At 42.2% G+C, this 15,038-nt stretch overlaps 1 protein-coding gene and 1 non-coding gene across 2 annotated transcripts; one reads left to right on the top strand and one right to left on the bottom strand.

Annotated features, from left to right (window-relative positions):
* Window positions 1-180: 180 nt before the first annotated feature.
* Window positions 181-13,696, bottom strand: PSMA3 (proteasome 20S subunit alpha 3). Its single transcript, XM_068148992.1, has 11 exons — window positions 13,587-13,696; window positions 12,363-12,445; window positions 11,070-11,193; window positions 9,294-9,395; window positions 9,089-9,162; window positions 8,404-8,476; window positions 7,701-7,766; window positions 4,261-4,307; window positions 1,103-1,170; window positions 897-961; window positions 181-367 (listed from the first exon to the last, which is right to left on the bottom strand). Exons 1-11 carry the CDS (start codon window positions 13,605-13,607, stop codon window positions 323-325), a joined length of 768 nt encoding a protein of 255 aa, XP_068005093.1. The 5' UTR covers window positions 13,608-13,696; the 3' UTR covers window positions 181-322.
* Window positions 13,697-13,823: 127 nt separating this feature from the next.
* Window positions 13,824-13,896, top strand: TRNAK-CUU (transfer RNA lysine (anticodon CUU)). The gene has a single exon. It is a non-coding gene; the product is annotated as a tRNA-Lys (tRNA).
* Window positions 13,897-15,038: the final 1,142 nt, after the last annotated feature.

Genomic DNA, 15,038 nt, shown 5'->3' on the forward strand with positions numbered 1-15,038 from the left:
ACTGTAGTACAGACGAGACTTGTACAGTTTCTAGGCAGATTGTTTTTTCTGTACTTAGGCTGGGTCAGAGTGCTGTAGTAAGAAGCAGAAACACCTGACTTTCCTTCTTAATGTTTTGATACAGAGTACAGCTGATTCTTGATGATGCTGGCCTTTGCTCTTTTGAAATAAAAGCTAACAGACAGTAAAATGGAAAATTTATTAGTGCAAGTTGGTTGCTCAGTTTCTCCCAACAAGTACATAAGCATCCCATGCTTAATATGTTATAAACAAACCTGCTGTAAATTAAGAAAAGTTCAACTTGTCTTGAAGTAACAATATGTTACATGTTGTCATCATCTGATTCATCTTCCTCTTTCAAAGATTCCTATTAAAAAAGAAAAGTTTAATTAAAGAAAATATAGTTTGGCATATAAGCAAAACAAGTTTAGCTACAGCTTTACAATCCTCTCAACCTCTCCAAAGCTTTGTGTTCAGCAGACTTGTTTGTATGCTTAGGAAGTAATATGAAGTACCACCATTATTTATAGAGCAAATGCAAAGCTGTTAAATGCTGGAAATTTAAACTTCTCCAGCTGGTTATCTATAAAAACTGTTCTAGACAACAAGACTTACCACCTCTTCCCACTGACACCAGGGCTGAAGAGTTAATACATTTATTCTGGAAACAGAAACATGCTACCTGTGCAAGCCCACTCAATCACATGGGTTTTGACAGTAAGAACTAACCCTGGATTACACTGTAAATGTCACCATTCTCTCCTCTGAATAACACCAGCTAATGCTGAAGTGACGTGTGCTCTAACTACATTTTCCAGCCATTGCTAGAGTAGAAGCCTAATTTTCAATTACTTCCTTCTACACCAGACTGAGATGATACCAAAGTCAGGCCTTACCTTGGCATATTTTTCTGCTTCTTCTCTGATGTCTTTGGGAACAATTTCATGTTTTCCATTGGTTACTGCCAGTGAAAGAAACACATATTAAGTAAAATCCACACAGAGACCTTCACACAGAGTGTATTTAAAAAGCAATGTTTTACTTTAGTTGCAGAAAGTTATTTTTTGCCCTATTGTTTATAGAAATTACAAAAATGCATTACTTTCTCCAACCCAGCTGAGTTCCAGCTCAAAAGCTTTATCCTTTACTTCATCGTGAACTATGTAGATTCTGGAAGGAACAGAAAAAGTACAGATTAGAACAGGTTGATCAATAGGCTAAATATACTTTCACCAATTTCTTCTTTTAGTACTCTTCTTATGGCTAATAGAAGCTCCCACCATGCTTTCTCCCCTGCCTACACACACACAAAAAAAAAAGCCCCCTGTGATGTTTTTGAGGCTTGATTGCAAGTACAACAATACATTAAATGATTATAACTAAGATGTTCAAGTTATCTAAATCAGAACAAACATTAAGTTTCAACTACTCATAGAATACCAGGTTGGAAGGGAGCTCAAGGATCATGTGGTCCAATTTTTCTTGGCAAAAGCATGATACAGGCCCAGCACCCTGCCCAAGCGAATCTTGAAAGTGATCAATGTTGGCAACTCCACCACCTCTCTGGGGAGATTGTTCCAATGGCTGATTATTCTCATTTAAAAAAATTTCATTGTGTCTAATTGGAATCTCCCCAGGGGTAACTTGTAGAATACTGCACAACCAAGGCTACATCATCACTGCCTGCTTCTGCTAGATTAGTTAGCATACAGAATCACAGAATGGTGGGGGTTGGAAGAGACCTTTAGGAATCATCTAGTCCAACTTCCCTGCTAAAGCAGGGTCACTCAGACCAAGTTGTCCAAGATCATGTCCAGGTGGGTTTTGAAAGTCTCTAGAAAGGGAGACTCCACAATCTCTCTGGGCAGCCTGTTCCAGTGCTCTGGCACTTTTGAAGAAGTTATTCCATATGCCTATGTAGAACTTCCTGTGTTCTGATTTGTGTCTGTTGCCTCTGCCCAAGTGGGCACCACTGAAGATTCTGGCCAGTCCCATCCTCTTGACACCCACCCTTTAGATATCAATCAGCACTGATAAGATCCTTTCTCGGAATGCTCTTCTTCAGGCTAAAGAGCCCTAGGCCTTCTCAGCCTTTCCTCATCATCTTTGTACCCTCCATTGGACTCTCTCCCGTAGTTCCCTGTCTCTCCTGAACTGGGGTGTTATGAGTGTCCTAGATGTCTTCTGTAAATCTTACTTCAGTTTATACTTAAGACTAAATTCCAACACCAGATTATCTGTGTCTAATTAGAAGCCTGTACATAGATCTCCATACAGACTGCCATGCTTATTTATGGCATACATGACGGTGATCAGAAGGTAGTCCACAAGTGGTAATACCACATAGGAGTGATTTCATTAGGCCAGATGGTACTGCCTCAGTCTGCAGATAAAAATGTTACACTGTAATAGCAATTCTGCACCATAGTATTCAGTCCTCAGCTGCAGAGCACACAGACAAACTAACACCTCTGAGTTGAGCCATACACTCAAAACAACAGAACTTACAACCACCTGTGCCTTCACTTCTTGAGAAGATTGTATTCCTCAGTTTGTTTCAGAAAGCACGATTAAGTCAAAAGCTGAGAAATACCTGCTGTTCTGAGCCAACACAGACAGCCTGGACATGGTGGAGGAAGGAAAGATGCCTTTAGCACCACACTAAGTAGAATCATCATCAGGCTGGGAAAGACCTTTAAGGTCACCAAGTCCAACCATTAACCTCACACTACTAAGTCCACTGCTAAACCTTGCCCCTAAGTACTTTTTATCAAATTTTAATTGAAAGTATTGTGAAACAAATATGAAGAACAAAGTTAATGCTGGTGTCCTAGAAAATGAAACTACATCCTTATGCTCTTCTGACATACTCTCATCACCCTTAGACTGGACTTACTGGTCACTGTCTAAGATGATTGATAGGCCTTTCTATGTGTTCAGATGGTTACAAGCACCATTACAAGCTCCAGAAGAAATTGTTACTCTGGACTCTTGTTAAAAGAAGCGATTAAAATATTTGCTATCTTACTAAATGCTAATAAGAAGCTGAACTTGAGCTGAAAAAAATGGAACTGCATCTATAGCTAAGTTTTGAGCTGAGGCAGAACAGAAGTCTTTTCATTATTTGAAACTCCATGCCTTATTTATGCTGGTTTAGAATTGCTAGTCCTTGCTAGATTTCAAGAACAGAGACGCCACACATTGTTCTACCTGCTGCCATGACACCCTCAGACACAAACTGTGAAATAAGCACAAGTGCTGCGACACCAATCACAGAAGCAAATTTATTACTTCTTTATAACCTTCTAAGCAAGGTTGTAAGCCACAAGGCTTACAAGCCTTGTAAGCTCCACATGGCTCGAGATTGACATTTTGGAGCTGCAGGTTATTAAATCTGTGACAAGCACAAAACATGCAGATACCTGAAAGGATACTTGTATGTGTTTGAAGAAATACTAATTGACAAATATTTTCAAGAAAGTTTAGTACTGGCCAACTCACTCTACCTAGCAGAAAATCTCTCCTCCTGGTATCATTTTTCCCCTCAGCTAGTACATGACATTGAATGGTACCTTTTTCCCCTGTAAATATACTGTCCTCACATAGAGTTTGTGGTATATTATTAGGGACTACAGGTGACTATATTACTGATGTGTTGTCCTAAACTGCATCAATCAATAGCAAATAAAATATTTCTAGTCTTTCCATGTCGTATCTCATTTAAATGAGACCAACTATACCCTATACATACACTTAAAGAAGGAGTTATCCTTTGCTCCTTTCCTAAGCACTTCAGTCTTTTTTAGGCAGATAGGAAGGCTGTGTCAAAGACCTCAGCTCCATTTATGGAGTGCTACTTCACTTCTGAAGCATCAATCTGCGTAACTAAAGCGCACAGCTCTTTCTTCAGAATCACGACACTAAGATGTTTCTCGTCATCTGGTTTATGTATTTTTAAACCAGTGACTACATTCAGAGAGTTTAACCTTTAATCCACTGGTGCTACAAGTTGCATCTGTAAAAAGTAGCAGATGAGATCAAAATGCCTATTTTTCACATCCTTTGGCATTTTTCAGAACTGAGTAGCATATCTCATCTCACAACAAGGGGAAAAAAATACTACTAGAAGATGCTAGAGTCAGCATAAGGACTCATCTAGTAGAAACAAAATCTGGAACCCAATTTAACAGCTTCAGTTTGAAACCACAGCCAGCTCACCAGTACAGATTTTTGAGTTGGAAAAACAAGTTGGAGACTTACATTTTTGCAACCTCTTTAACAACATCACGGCAGGTCATCTCCTTCATCTGTAGACAAAAATTACACAGCTGAAGAAAAGATACTGTTTCAAATTTCCACAGGGCCAGAACAGAAGTGGCTGTGCACGTGCCTAATGAGCTTACTGTTCAGCAGTGAGAAGAGTGACAAAAGGCTATGACCAGAACCAAATTTATTCACTGTGATGAGTCTTTCAGCCTGCTACATGTGAGTCATTCTTCCAGTGAAGAATTTTACCACTGAAAATACTGTTATGTGGAAACCTCCCCAACTTAAAAGCACTCACCAGCTGGAAGCAGCTGAACAGATAAACTTTAGCACTATAAAAATCTGACTTGTTCTTAGATGCTTCATCATCAACTGACATAAAATAACCACATGTACAATATGGGGGGGGAATATTCTGTGTTTAATATTCATGTCCTTTCTAGGCAGTGCAGTAATACTTTTGGTATTACCAACATTTTCTGCCAGCAATTTTGACTTCTAATGTCTTAAGATAAGAATATTGTTCCAGTGTTAACAACCAGTTGCCTGAGCAAGGTATTGGCATCTCATCTTGTATTTTCTCACTGTTCTATCACAGTCTTATGACAGTTGCACATAGTTTAGAAACAATGTTTTGTGCCAATTTCCATTTTTGTAGGTCAGATCTTGTGCCAGTCAACTCTTCTGGACTATGAAGCATTAAAATATTCTATTAGGTTCCAGTAATGCAGTTTACCATCTCTGTCCAAACCTCAAAATATTTTCAAAACCATAGTATGGAAACTAGTTTTGGGACACTGGTGAAGGAATTAAAGTGACAACACTCCTTACTTTATGTTGAGTATCACTGCACTTTGTAAAGCACGTGCCACACAAGCAGTGGGCCAGAGAAGTGCCCATGTCTGGTTAGACAGACATGCCATCACACTTCCTAAGAAGTTTCTTCAACAAAGACCCATTGTCCCAGCCCTTAACATTTGTGACACTAAATCCATAAACACACAGAGCACTGCTCTGCTCTGCATATCTTGTGTCACAGACATTTAAATTACTGTGTATTGATGCATATAAAGTTAGTAGTGAAACAGAAAAACCCAGAGGTCTGCTACTATCACATATACACAAGGTATGCATTCAGCAGACAATCAGAGGAAAACTTGTAACAGTTTGTCACAGGAGTTAATTATGTCCATACATCAAAAAGGTTGTTCACTGCATGAAAAGTACTGTAGAAGAGATCCAAGTGCTCTCTACATGACTACAGGCTTTCCCACAGCTGAAAATACCATACAGTTGGCATAAAATCATAGAATCATAAAGGTTGGAAAAGACCTGAGATTACGGGGTTCAACTGTTAACCTAACACTGTCAAGTTCATCACTTGGACTTGGTGGTTTCATGTCCTTAAGGGACATGCTTTCATGTTCCCAAGTGCCACCTCTACAAGTTTTTTGAACACTCTCAGGGATGGTAATTCCACCACTTCCTTAGGCAGCCTGTTCCAGGGCTTGACCACTCTTCCAGTGGAGAAATGTTTGGTAATACCCAATATAACTCTCCCCTGGTGCAACTTGAGGCTATTTCCTCTCATCCTATCACTTGGGAGAAGAGACTGACCCCCACCTCACTACAACATCCTTTCAGATAGTTGTAGGGAGTGAGAAGGTCTCCCCTCAGCCTTTTTTTCTCCAGACTAAACAACCCCAGTTCCCTCAGATGCTCCTCTTAAGACTTGTGCTCTAGATCCTTCACCAGCTGCTCTGCCCTTCTCTGGAAACGCTCCAGCACCTCAATGTCCTTCTTAATAGTGAGACACCCAAAACTGAACCCAGTATTCAAGGTGTGGCCTCAGCGGTGCCAAGATGCAACAGATGTGATCAGCGCAGTGTTTTCAGCTTGCACTGTTGGCTGCCTATGAGGGTTTTGTATAGTGTGCCCCCTACCCAGTACAGTATCTGCTCTGCCATACGTGCAAGGTGGGTTTAATGTTTTAACTACCTGCTTGCCTCTTACTTTCCATCTGTAGTCACCTCTTCCACAAGAGCAAACTTTATCTGACAGTCTACTGTAGGTGGTACCATCCCATAAAAGCTTCTGTACTTCTGCCTTTTTTCCCATTTCAGTTTTGACAAATCCATCTTGTCAAAGTTAAGTCTGAGCTGGAAACCTGCCTAGTCTATGATTAACAAAAAGTATCAGCATGCAAGACTGGACTTGCTGCACATCACTGTGACAAGATCATACGCGTTCCTGAAGATGTTCTGCAAACATGGCACTAAATACATGAATGCAGTTAGGTCACACAGCACACCACTGTTCCCATATACTCAATTTTACAGGCTCTACTGTTAAGTCCAAGCAATACACATTCTTCTTAGGAACTTTTTGAAAATCTCAGCACTGCACAGAAAACTATTTTTTTGGGGCAGATTAAGTGTTACCAACATATTATTAGCTTTCTGCCAGTTTGCACACATGGAGACTGAAATTATTTGCTAAATGCCACAATTCCAGTACCAAAATCAGATCATCTCGTAGGCTTCTTACTTGTAAGTTAGTATCCAATCATCTGACCAGATTCAAGACCGAGTGAATCAAGTCCAGAAATTCTTCCTGTAATTGTTCATTTATGATGCTACAGCACCAGACTCTTATTAAAAGTGTAACAACCATATAAACTCCAAACCTTTCTATGAACAGCTGTGACGTCCTGCAGACTGAAATCATAGATAAGAGGCTAGCAGAGTATCAAGTACTACATGAGACAGACCAGGAACAGGATTTTGTCCCACATTAATTGTCTCTGATTCCTAGAGGTCAGATTAAAACATAAGAGGAAGAAGGAAGGGTTTTTTTATTTTAACTTAATTCTAAATCAGCTTAAGGCACATTTCCATCTCTTACAGTCATCTCTCCACAGATTAGTTTTACACAGCCAACTGTTTGTGTGCTCCTCCAGAAACTACAAAACAATTTAGTGATGTGTACTTGTAGCATCTCCTTGCAACACTGACAAGGAACACTGTTGTGAAAGCAGGAAATGCTGAACAAAATCGGCTTTTTTTTTTTGTATCAGTGATGGTGTGCTGCATAGCCATACTCTTCTTCCTAGTGTTCACATGCCCTAAGGTTTTCATTCACACATAAAAATTTGGTTACTTTTACATTCATTCAAGTACTTTGCACGCTGGCACACACAGCTGTGTGTGTTTATGCTTCCTGTTTCAAATGTTCACTCCGTACAGACTACCGATTGCCTAAGGGCAAGACTTGGAGAAACACTGCTGTTCCAGAGGCTACAACACCTCCTAAAACATACAAGGGAATATTCCATCTGTTGCTTCTCCTGTGTTTTGTATCTTTTATGCATCCAAAAAGTAACATCATAAGAACTTTTTGTCTCGAAACAGCACAACAAAACTGTAACATCATACCTGAAGTTTCTCGATCTCTGTTTTTGCAGCCTGCCTGGCTTTACCAATGGCACACCCCCAATAACCCTAAAAAGGAAACAAGAAAATTTAATTAAATTCTAATATGGTAACTCCTCCCCTACTCACATAGTGAGAAAATCCAATAAACCCAGGAACTGTTCTCTCTCAGGACACATTCCCAAATTGTTGAATAGAACTCACTCACTAGATTTAGTGCTGCCACGGTTGACAGAAAATGTAAGTGCTCAGTAGGTCCTGGACAGAAATGTACCTGCTCCATTTGATGAAACACAGTTTCAAAATTGGTTTTACAGTAAATGGAAGAGCTAACTATAAATTAGGGCCTGATCTTACCTGTCTTACCTGAAGTATTTGGTCAATGGGTTATCCCTACAAAACTTGCCCTTTTTGGACAGCACATGGGACTTTTCATTAGATACAGCCAGATGGAACGAAATCCCAAATTTCTGAGACACAAGCTTTAATAATAGTTTCTGAGAGACTGCACTTTTATGAAATGCACAACATGTGTTTAACATGCAGATGAACAAACCCAATCTCTGTTCATAACAAATAGTGATTCAAGCAGATCTTCCCATGCAAAGAGAGAGAACAGCCCTTTTGAAATAACACCGAATATCCTAACTGGGAATTTGTCAAAGGTGAACTTATGCCAAGACAGGAGTACTTCTGACACACTCACGTATGAAACTCCTGATGGATCAATCATGTACAACTGTGCACCATCATCCTCATCATAGGACCCCAACATGAAACTGGAAGGGAAAGATGAAATTAGAAAATTTCTTCAAACCAGCACTCAAAGAATTAGAGACTAAAGCAGCTCATGTTTCCTACATTCTTCCTGGAGCGTAACCAACTGTCCTGCTACATTCTGTTAAGCAATTTGTCTCAACAGTTTAGTGTTGTCACCACAGCAGAAATATTTTACTTACCTGTAAAAAGGCTTTTAAAGGTCCCTTCCAACCCAAAGCATTCCATGAACTAGACAGGTCTCACTTTATTAATCCCTTCATACCAGAACTACACAGCAGTTGGAACCTGCTTTTTAGCTACTGATGCAAGATGGATGACTGCAGAGGAAAAGTTCTGCTTTCATCACTGTCACAGATTTAATAGCATCAATTCTGCAGCTTTAAAACTCAGGGACAAACTGGCATCTACATAGAAGCCTGGCATACTGTTAGGCAAATCTGAATTCTTCACCTGAGGCTTTACACACACAAAAAAGAATGGGAAGAGAATCTGTCCGTAGGACGAATTCTAGGTTACTAATTCCTAGTTTGAAGAAAAAGATCAATCTAAATAGCTCCAATGACTGTGAAACAAAGTATCATTACAAATAAGGCTAAGTTTGAAAGACTTACCTACAGCCAAAAGGTCTGACAGCACTGTACAGTGTGTATGCATGCACATACATAGCCACTCTGTCTGCAAGATGCTAGGCAGAAAAAGGGGGAAAAAAACCCAAACAATCTTTATTTATAGAAATAGATAAATATCAATAAAATTTAATTCTCCTATCAAGACTAAGAACAAAAAAATCCCAGCTGAACTGCATGAGTTTCTTACCTTCAGTGGAATATCATAGCCATAGTTAGATCTAAAGTTAGATGCCTCTTCTCTAGCTATGTCTGCCAAAGAACGAGCATCTGCCAGAAGTCCTGCTACTGCCTGAAATGAGAATTGTCATCAGCTAGACCAACATAGCTGCCAGTGACTTAACAAAATAATGGACAAAAGTTCAATTACGTAACTTAACTGAGATCTTTACTGAATTTTACATACTACTACAAGTGAATTTAATCATCTATCCATTTACTAGCAAGCTCTAAACATGTCAAGATTGTTATATATTAATAAAGAAACTGGAACACAGGAAGTTCCACCTCAACATAAGGAAAAACTTCTTTATTGTGAAGGTGCTGAACCACTGGAACAGGCTGCCCAGAGAGGCTGTGGAGCCTCCTCTTGAGACTTTCAAAACCCACATGGATGTGTTCCCATGTGGCAACCCCTAGATGATCCTGCTTTGGCACGGCATCTGGACTCTATGATCTCTAGAGATCCCTTCCAACCCCTAACATTATGTGATTCTATTAATGGAATTTTTCTCTAGTAAATTCAGTATCTAAAAGCATCTTCATGTTAAACAGCATCCTGTGATTTGCTCCCACTATGCTAACCCAAACAATATGTATTATTAATATTATATATGAAGTATTGTTTGTTGTCACAGAATTACAGAATTATTTGAGTTGGAAGGGACCTTAAAGAACACTTAGTTCAAATACCCCCTGCCATGGGCAAGAACAGCTCCTACTAGACCAGGCTTCTCAAGGCCCCTTCCAACCTGGCTTTGAGCACCTCTAGAGTTGGTGCCTCCAAAACTTGTCTGGGCAACCTGTCGCAGTGCCTCACCACCATCATGGTGAAGAATTTTCTACTGTCTAATCAAAATGCAGCTTCTTCCAATTTGAAGCCATTACTCCTCATCCTGTCACTACCCACCTTTGTAAAATTTTTAGTTATGTATCTTTATAAAATATATAAATTCTCTCTATATATAAAATTTCATTATAATACTTCATCTAAACTTCAGAAAAGACAAACATAGCAATATACTTTTTTCCCCCTCTTTTGTATGGCTACTTGAATTAGAAACACGTCCAACTCTCTGTCTGATACTGACCATGTCACCAGCAGACAGTTTCAGGCAGTTATAACCACTATTTCTTATCATCATTAATATGGATTAGCCACTAATTTACAGGCCAGTCTTCACAGAACTCAGCAGACTGACACACTGCTGAGGAGAGAAGCATGTGGTAGAGGCTCCAACTCTGGAAGTGTTCAAAGCCAGGACAGGACAGATGTGGCCTTGGGCAACCTTGTCTAGTAGGAGGCATCCCTGCCCATGCAGCAGGTTTGGAACTAGATGGTCTTTTTAAGGTCCCTTCCAACGTTCCAACCCAAACCATTCTATGATTCTATGCTTTGCCCTTAACACATCTTATTTGTTAACTGTGTTTTAGAAGTACCACTTTTAACACCTGTGTTTATATTTACATTCAGGTGTAAACAATAGGAATGCTAAAAGCATTTAAAAAAATCTTAGCAGCCTCAAAATATGTCTGTCTTCCATTTTTTATTTGGATTTTATTTATATATGTGCATGCCATCAAGAATAAATTACAGAAAACACTGAAAATCCCACTGGCACTTCTGACTGTACACAAAAGCAATCACATTTTCTTCATGTTCTTACTGATTCTCTGATTCACAGATTGGTACTTTTGACAGGACTCCCTTTCAGTTAATGAAAACATATATGGAATGGCACCTTACCATTCCAACATGTCGATCGACATTGAAGAGACGTTTATTGGAACCCTCTTCATAAAGCTTGGACAGAACTAGTTTTTCTACTCCAAAGACAACACCGTCTTTGCATCTTATCCCAATTGCTGTACTGGAAGACAAAATAAATGTAAGTTTCTCATACAGAAGCAAAACTGTAGTGTAATTAACAAAATATAACTAACAATGACTTAATTCCCTCAGAAACAGATTTGTTACAACTGCACTTCAGCACAGAGGACAATAAGGAGGGGGATAAAAAAGCTCACTAAACCCATCGTTTTCTTAAACAAAGGAGGAGGGGACTGCCTGAAGTCCCTACCCAAATAGTTCTGAACAGACTATATGCAGTGGTGGCACTGTGTGGAGCTATGGCACAGCTGCTGCCTCATTAGTGGGCTGAGTGATGATACCGTTGACCCAGGAGATGTGACAACCTAAGAACATGGTTTAGTGGTGGACTTGGCCTTGCCAGGTTAATGTTTGGACTCAAAGACCTTAAATATCCTTTCCAACTTAACTGACCTCTGCGATTCTTTCTCTAAACCTCAAACAGTGCATCATAAGCCAAGAATTACCAACCGTGCCCTACACAAAATGCTTTCACCAATCCTTATTTGCAGCATGTGGCTACTATCAGACTCGTGGGTGATCCAGTCCATGTCTTGCTAATCAATCACCTTGCTTCTGGAGCACAGTTGGGATTTTCACTCTACAGCACTCCTTTGTATATACTTGAGGGAAGAGAGATACAGAGAAGCTCGCATAGCTTTACCAGAACTCAGCTGTTCTCAGTTTTTTGAAGAGTACATATGAAGTTGTTTAAAATTTCTGAGGCACTGAGCACATCAGTCTTGCAGTGCCACAATTCACATCAATAAAATGGTCCTTTAGATAATGCTCAGCAGCTCTACTGCTATAAGAGCTAAGCACCTTTCTCACAAAAACAAGACCTGCAATCAGATTTTTCCCCAAAGCATGGAATTTTTATTGCCCTTAACACACAAGCTGACTGCCTTCCTCTGTATTCTCCACAACAAATCTGCTTCTGGCAAGCAAAAGTAATTCTTAGCAAGAATGAAAAGTAGTTTCTAGCAAGAAAAAGTGATTATAAAACTTTTACAGTTAATCTGAAGCCTCTTAAAATGAACCTAAGGACACAGCTGCTCAGAAGTAATTTTAACAACATAACTTTATCTACAATGCCATCATGCTTGTCTAATCCAGTTACAGTGCTTTAAAAGAGGTCAACAACCAGGGACACGAGTATTTGTATCTTACCTACTATTTTCCACCGCCTTCATAGCATATTCAACTTGAAATACTCTGCCATCTGGAGAGAACGTGGAAGCTGACAAGTCGTACTGGAGAAGAAAACACACCACTCAGGAAAACCCATTACATCCCAGTATTTCCAGAAGAAGTCCAGTTGTTTAAAACTTGCAAGACTGTCACCTAGAAGTCATTGATGGCTTTGAAGTACCAGAAGCAGGCTGCCCCCTTGGATAATACGCATGAACAACAGCAAACACACACTAACAACTACAGTAGGTTCTTGCATCAGTGTTGGATATACCCAAACCTTAAATCCCAGCAATCCTGACGTTGCACAGGACTGAAATCACCGTGCATTGTGCAACACCTAAAACCTGTAAGAACTTTCTCTGTGCTTTCTAAATGTATTTTATAGGATTTAAAACCATAGATAGTTATTAACAGGGGTATATTTACAATGTTTAAGTGTATCACGCATAGAAGCTGGTTTACTGTCCACCGGCCGAGTACCACCTGGGTACAGGGCTCTGGGCTGGCACCAAAGGCAGGAGAGCACAGTGCTGCGCTACTCATGCTGAGCAGTCCGCACCCGCGGTTACCTTCGATTATTCCTAGGTGACAGCCGGCTCGAGGGCCACCTAAGCGGCTCCGGCAGACACACACCCACCCCCCGCCCGGGGTGCAGAACAAAGCGGCCTCTCCACGGTCGATCCCCCGCCCCCTCCCGAGTACAGGCTCGCCCCGGGGCCGCTGCAGATCCCTTCGGGCCGGCTTCACCCCGGCACTACCCGGTCAGAGAACACCCTATCCCTGCCCAGGCCGTGCCGCTGCCGGGGCGCGGGGGTACAGCCCCTCTGTAGACCACCTCGGGACCCCCGCGCAGCTCCCGCCTCCCGCCCCGCACTGTCCCCCAGGCCCCTGGCAGCAGCCCCGCCTCCTGCCTTTGGCTTCCTCGGCCTAACGGGCCGCAGTGACTCAGCAGTGGCTCCGGCCCGAACCCCGCTGCGGCGAGCCGGCCGAGCTGACAGGCCCCCCTTGCCCCGCCAGCCCCCGCGGTAGCGGCGCTCCCTGGCGGGAGTGAGCGCACGAGGGGTTCCTGCTTGCCCCGGGCCCTTCCCCGCTCCCTACTTCCCCGCCGGCACAAACGACCCTCACGCCGGCACTGGGCCTGGCAAGATGGGCTGTCTGCGCTGCCCCCCGGGCCCGCCGAGGCGGCCGGGCCACACTCACCCCGGTACCGATGGAGCTCATGGCGGCGGTGCGATCAGCCACAGCCGGACGGAGCCCCCCTCCCGCCCGGCCTCGCTCACGCTCCGCACAGCCCAACAACAGACGCTCCCATTGGTTCCCATATAGACCAATCGTCACTGGCCAAGAACAAGATGCAATCCCCGGAGTTCCCGCAGCGGGGCGTTGACATTGGTGTTCATATGGTGAAGGATATGTGGGGGAAGGCTTCGACAGAGCGCCCGGCTAGCTCAGTCGGTAGAGCATGGGACTCTTAATCCCAGGGTCGTGGGTTCGAGCCCCACGTTGGGCGTAAGTGTTTTGTACGTTTTGAAGACTGACTTAGGGCGGGAAAACGCCGCCTGCACCCTGCTTGGCTCACCGACTCTGAGGGAAATTCACACACACACCCTCCCTCCTTCCTGAAGCCATCGTCCCTCTTGCAACTATTAGCGTGGATCATTCTGGCAGGGACTTTAAGAGGTAGTACTGAAAAGAGATATTTTATAAATGGTCCTGGAATATAAATATAAATGCACATACAGCCCTGAAGGCCTGGCAGAGGCTGCCAGACAGGGCAGTAGATCTCTAAGGCAACCTGGTAGAGTTGAAAATGTCCCTACTTACTGCAGCTATGTTGGATTAGATGACCTTTAAAAGGCCTTTCCAACTCAAAATATTCCAAGATCACTGTCTACAAGGCCCTGAAAGGAGGTGGAAGCTGGTTTCTGCACCCTAATAAGAAGTCATAGGATGGGAGGAAGTGGCCTCAAGTTGCACCAGGGGAGGTTTAGGTTGAATATTAGAGAAAACTTTTTCAACCAAAGGGTTCTCAAACACTTGGCACAGGCTCCCCAGGGAGGTAGTTGACTCCACATCCCATTAGGTGTCTAAAACACACAGAGATGTGGTGCTGAGTGACATAGTTTAGCACCTTACTTGGCAGAGTTACATAATGGTTGGACTTGATGATCTTAAAGGTCTTCTCCAACCAAAACATTTCTATAATTCTGTGACCTGGAAGCAGGAATCAAATGTACATTAATCAAGCAGGAGGAGATGTGGGGTCCTGGACTAGAGAGATGGGAAATTACCAAGTGTATGGGATTTAGAAAGAAAATGTAGGACTGCACACCTGTGATAGGGTTATACACACTGGGGAATGAATGACTAGAGAACAGCCCCATAGAAAGAGCTCTGGGGGTTTGGACTGATGGCAAGTTGAATAGGAGTCAACAGTGAGCCTTGGCAGTCAAAATGGCCAACGGTAGCCTGAAGTGCATCAAGTACAGCATTGCTAGCCAGTCAAGGGAGGCGATTGCACACTCCACATCGCACTGTTACAGCCCTACCTCCAGTTCTGGGTGCAGCTACTGCACTAATGTGCCCCATCTCAAGTTCTGGGGGCAGTTTGGGCACCTCAATACATGGACATGAAACTTTTGAGTGTGTTCA

Source organism: Melanerpes formicivorus, unplaced genomic scaffold, assembly GCF_026170545.1.
Source record: "Melanerpes formicivorus ecotype bairdi unplaced genomic scaffold, bMelFor1.0.p_v2 SCAF_17, whole genome shotgun sequence".
NCBI classification, from domain to species: Eukaryota; Metazoa; Chordata; class Aves; order Piciformes; family Picidae; genus Melanerpes; species Melanerpes formicivorus.

What these genes read in the sequence shown, in the direction of transcription:
- PSMA3 (XM_068148992.1), bottom strand. Translation starts at nt 13,607, where the DNA reads ATGAGCTCCATCGGTACCGGG. An exon ending in GCTATGATATTCCACTGAAG is followed by an intron (nt 9,163 to 9,293) that starts GTAAGAAACTCA and finishes TTTTCTGCCTAG; the next exon opens with CATCTTGCAGACAGAGTGGC. An exon ending in GTCAGACCTTTTGGCTGTAG is followed by an intron (nt 8,477 to 9,088) that starts GTAAGTCTTTCA and finishes TTTCCCTTCCAG; the next exon opens with TTTCATGTTGGGGTCCTATG.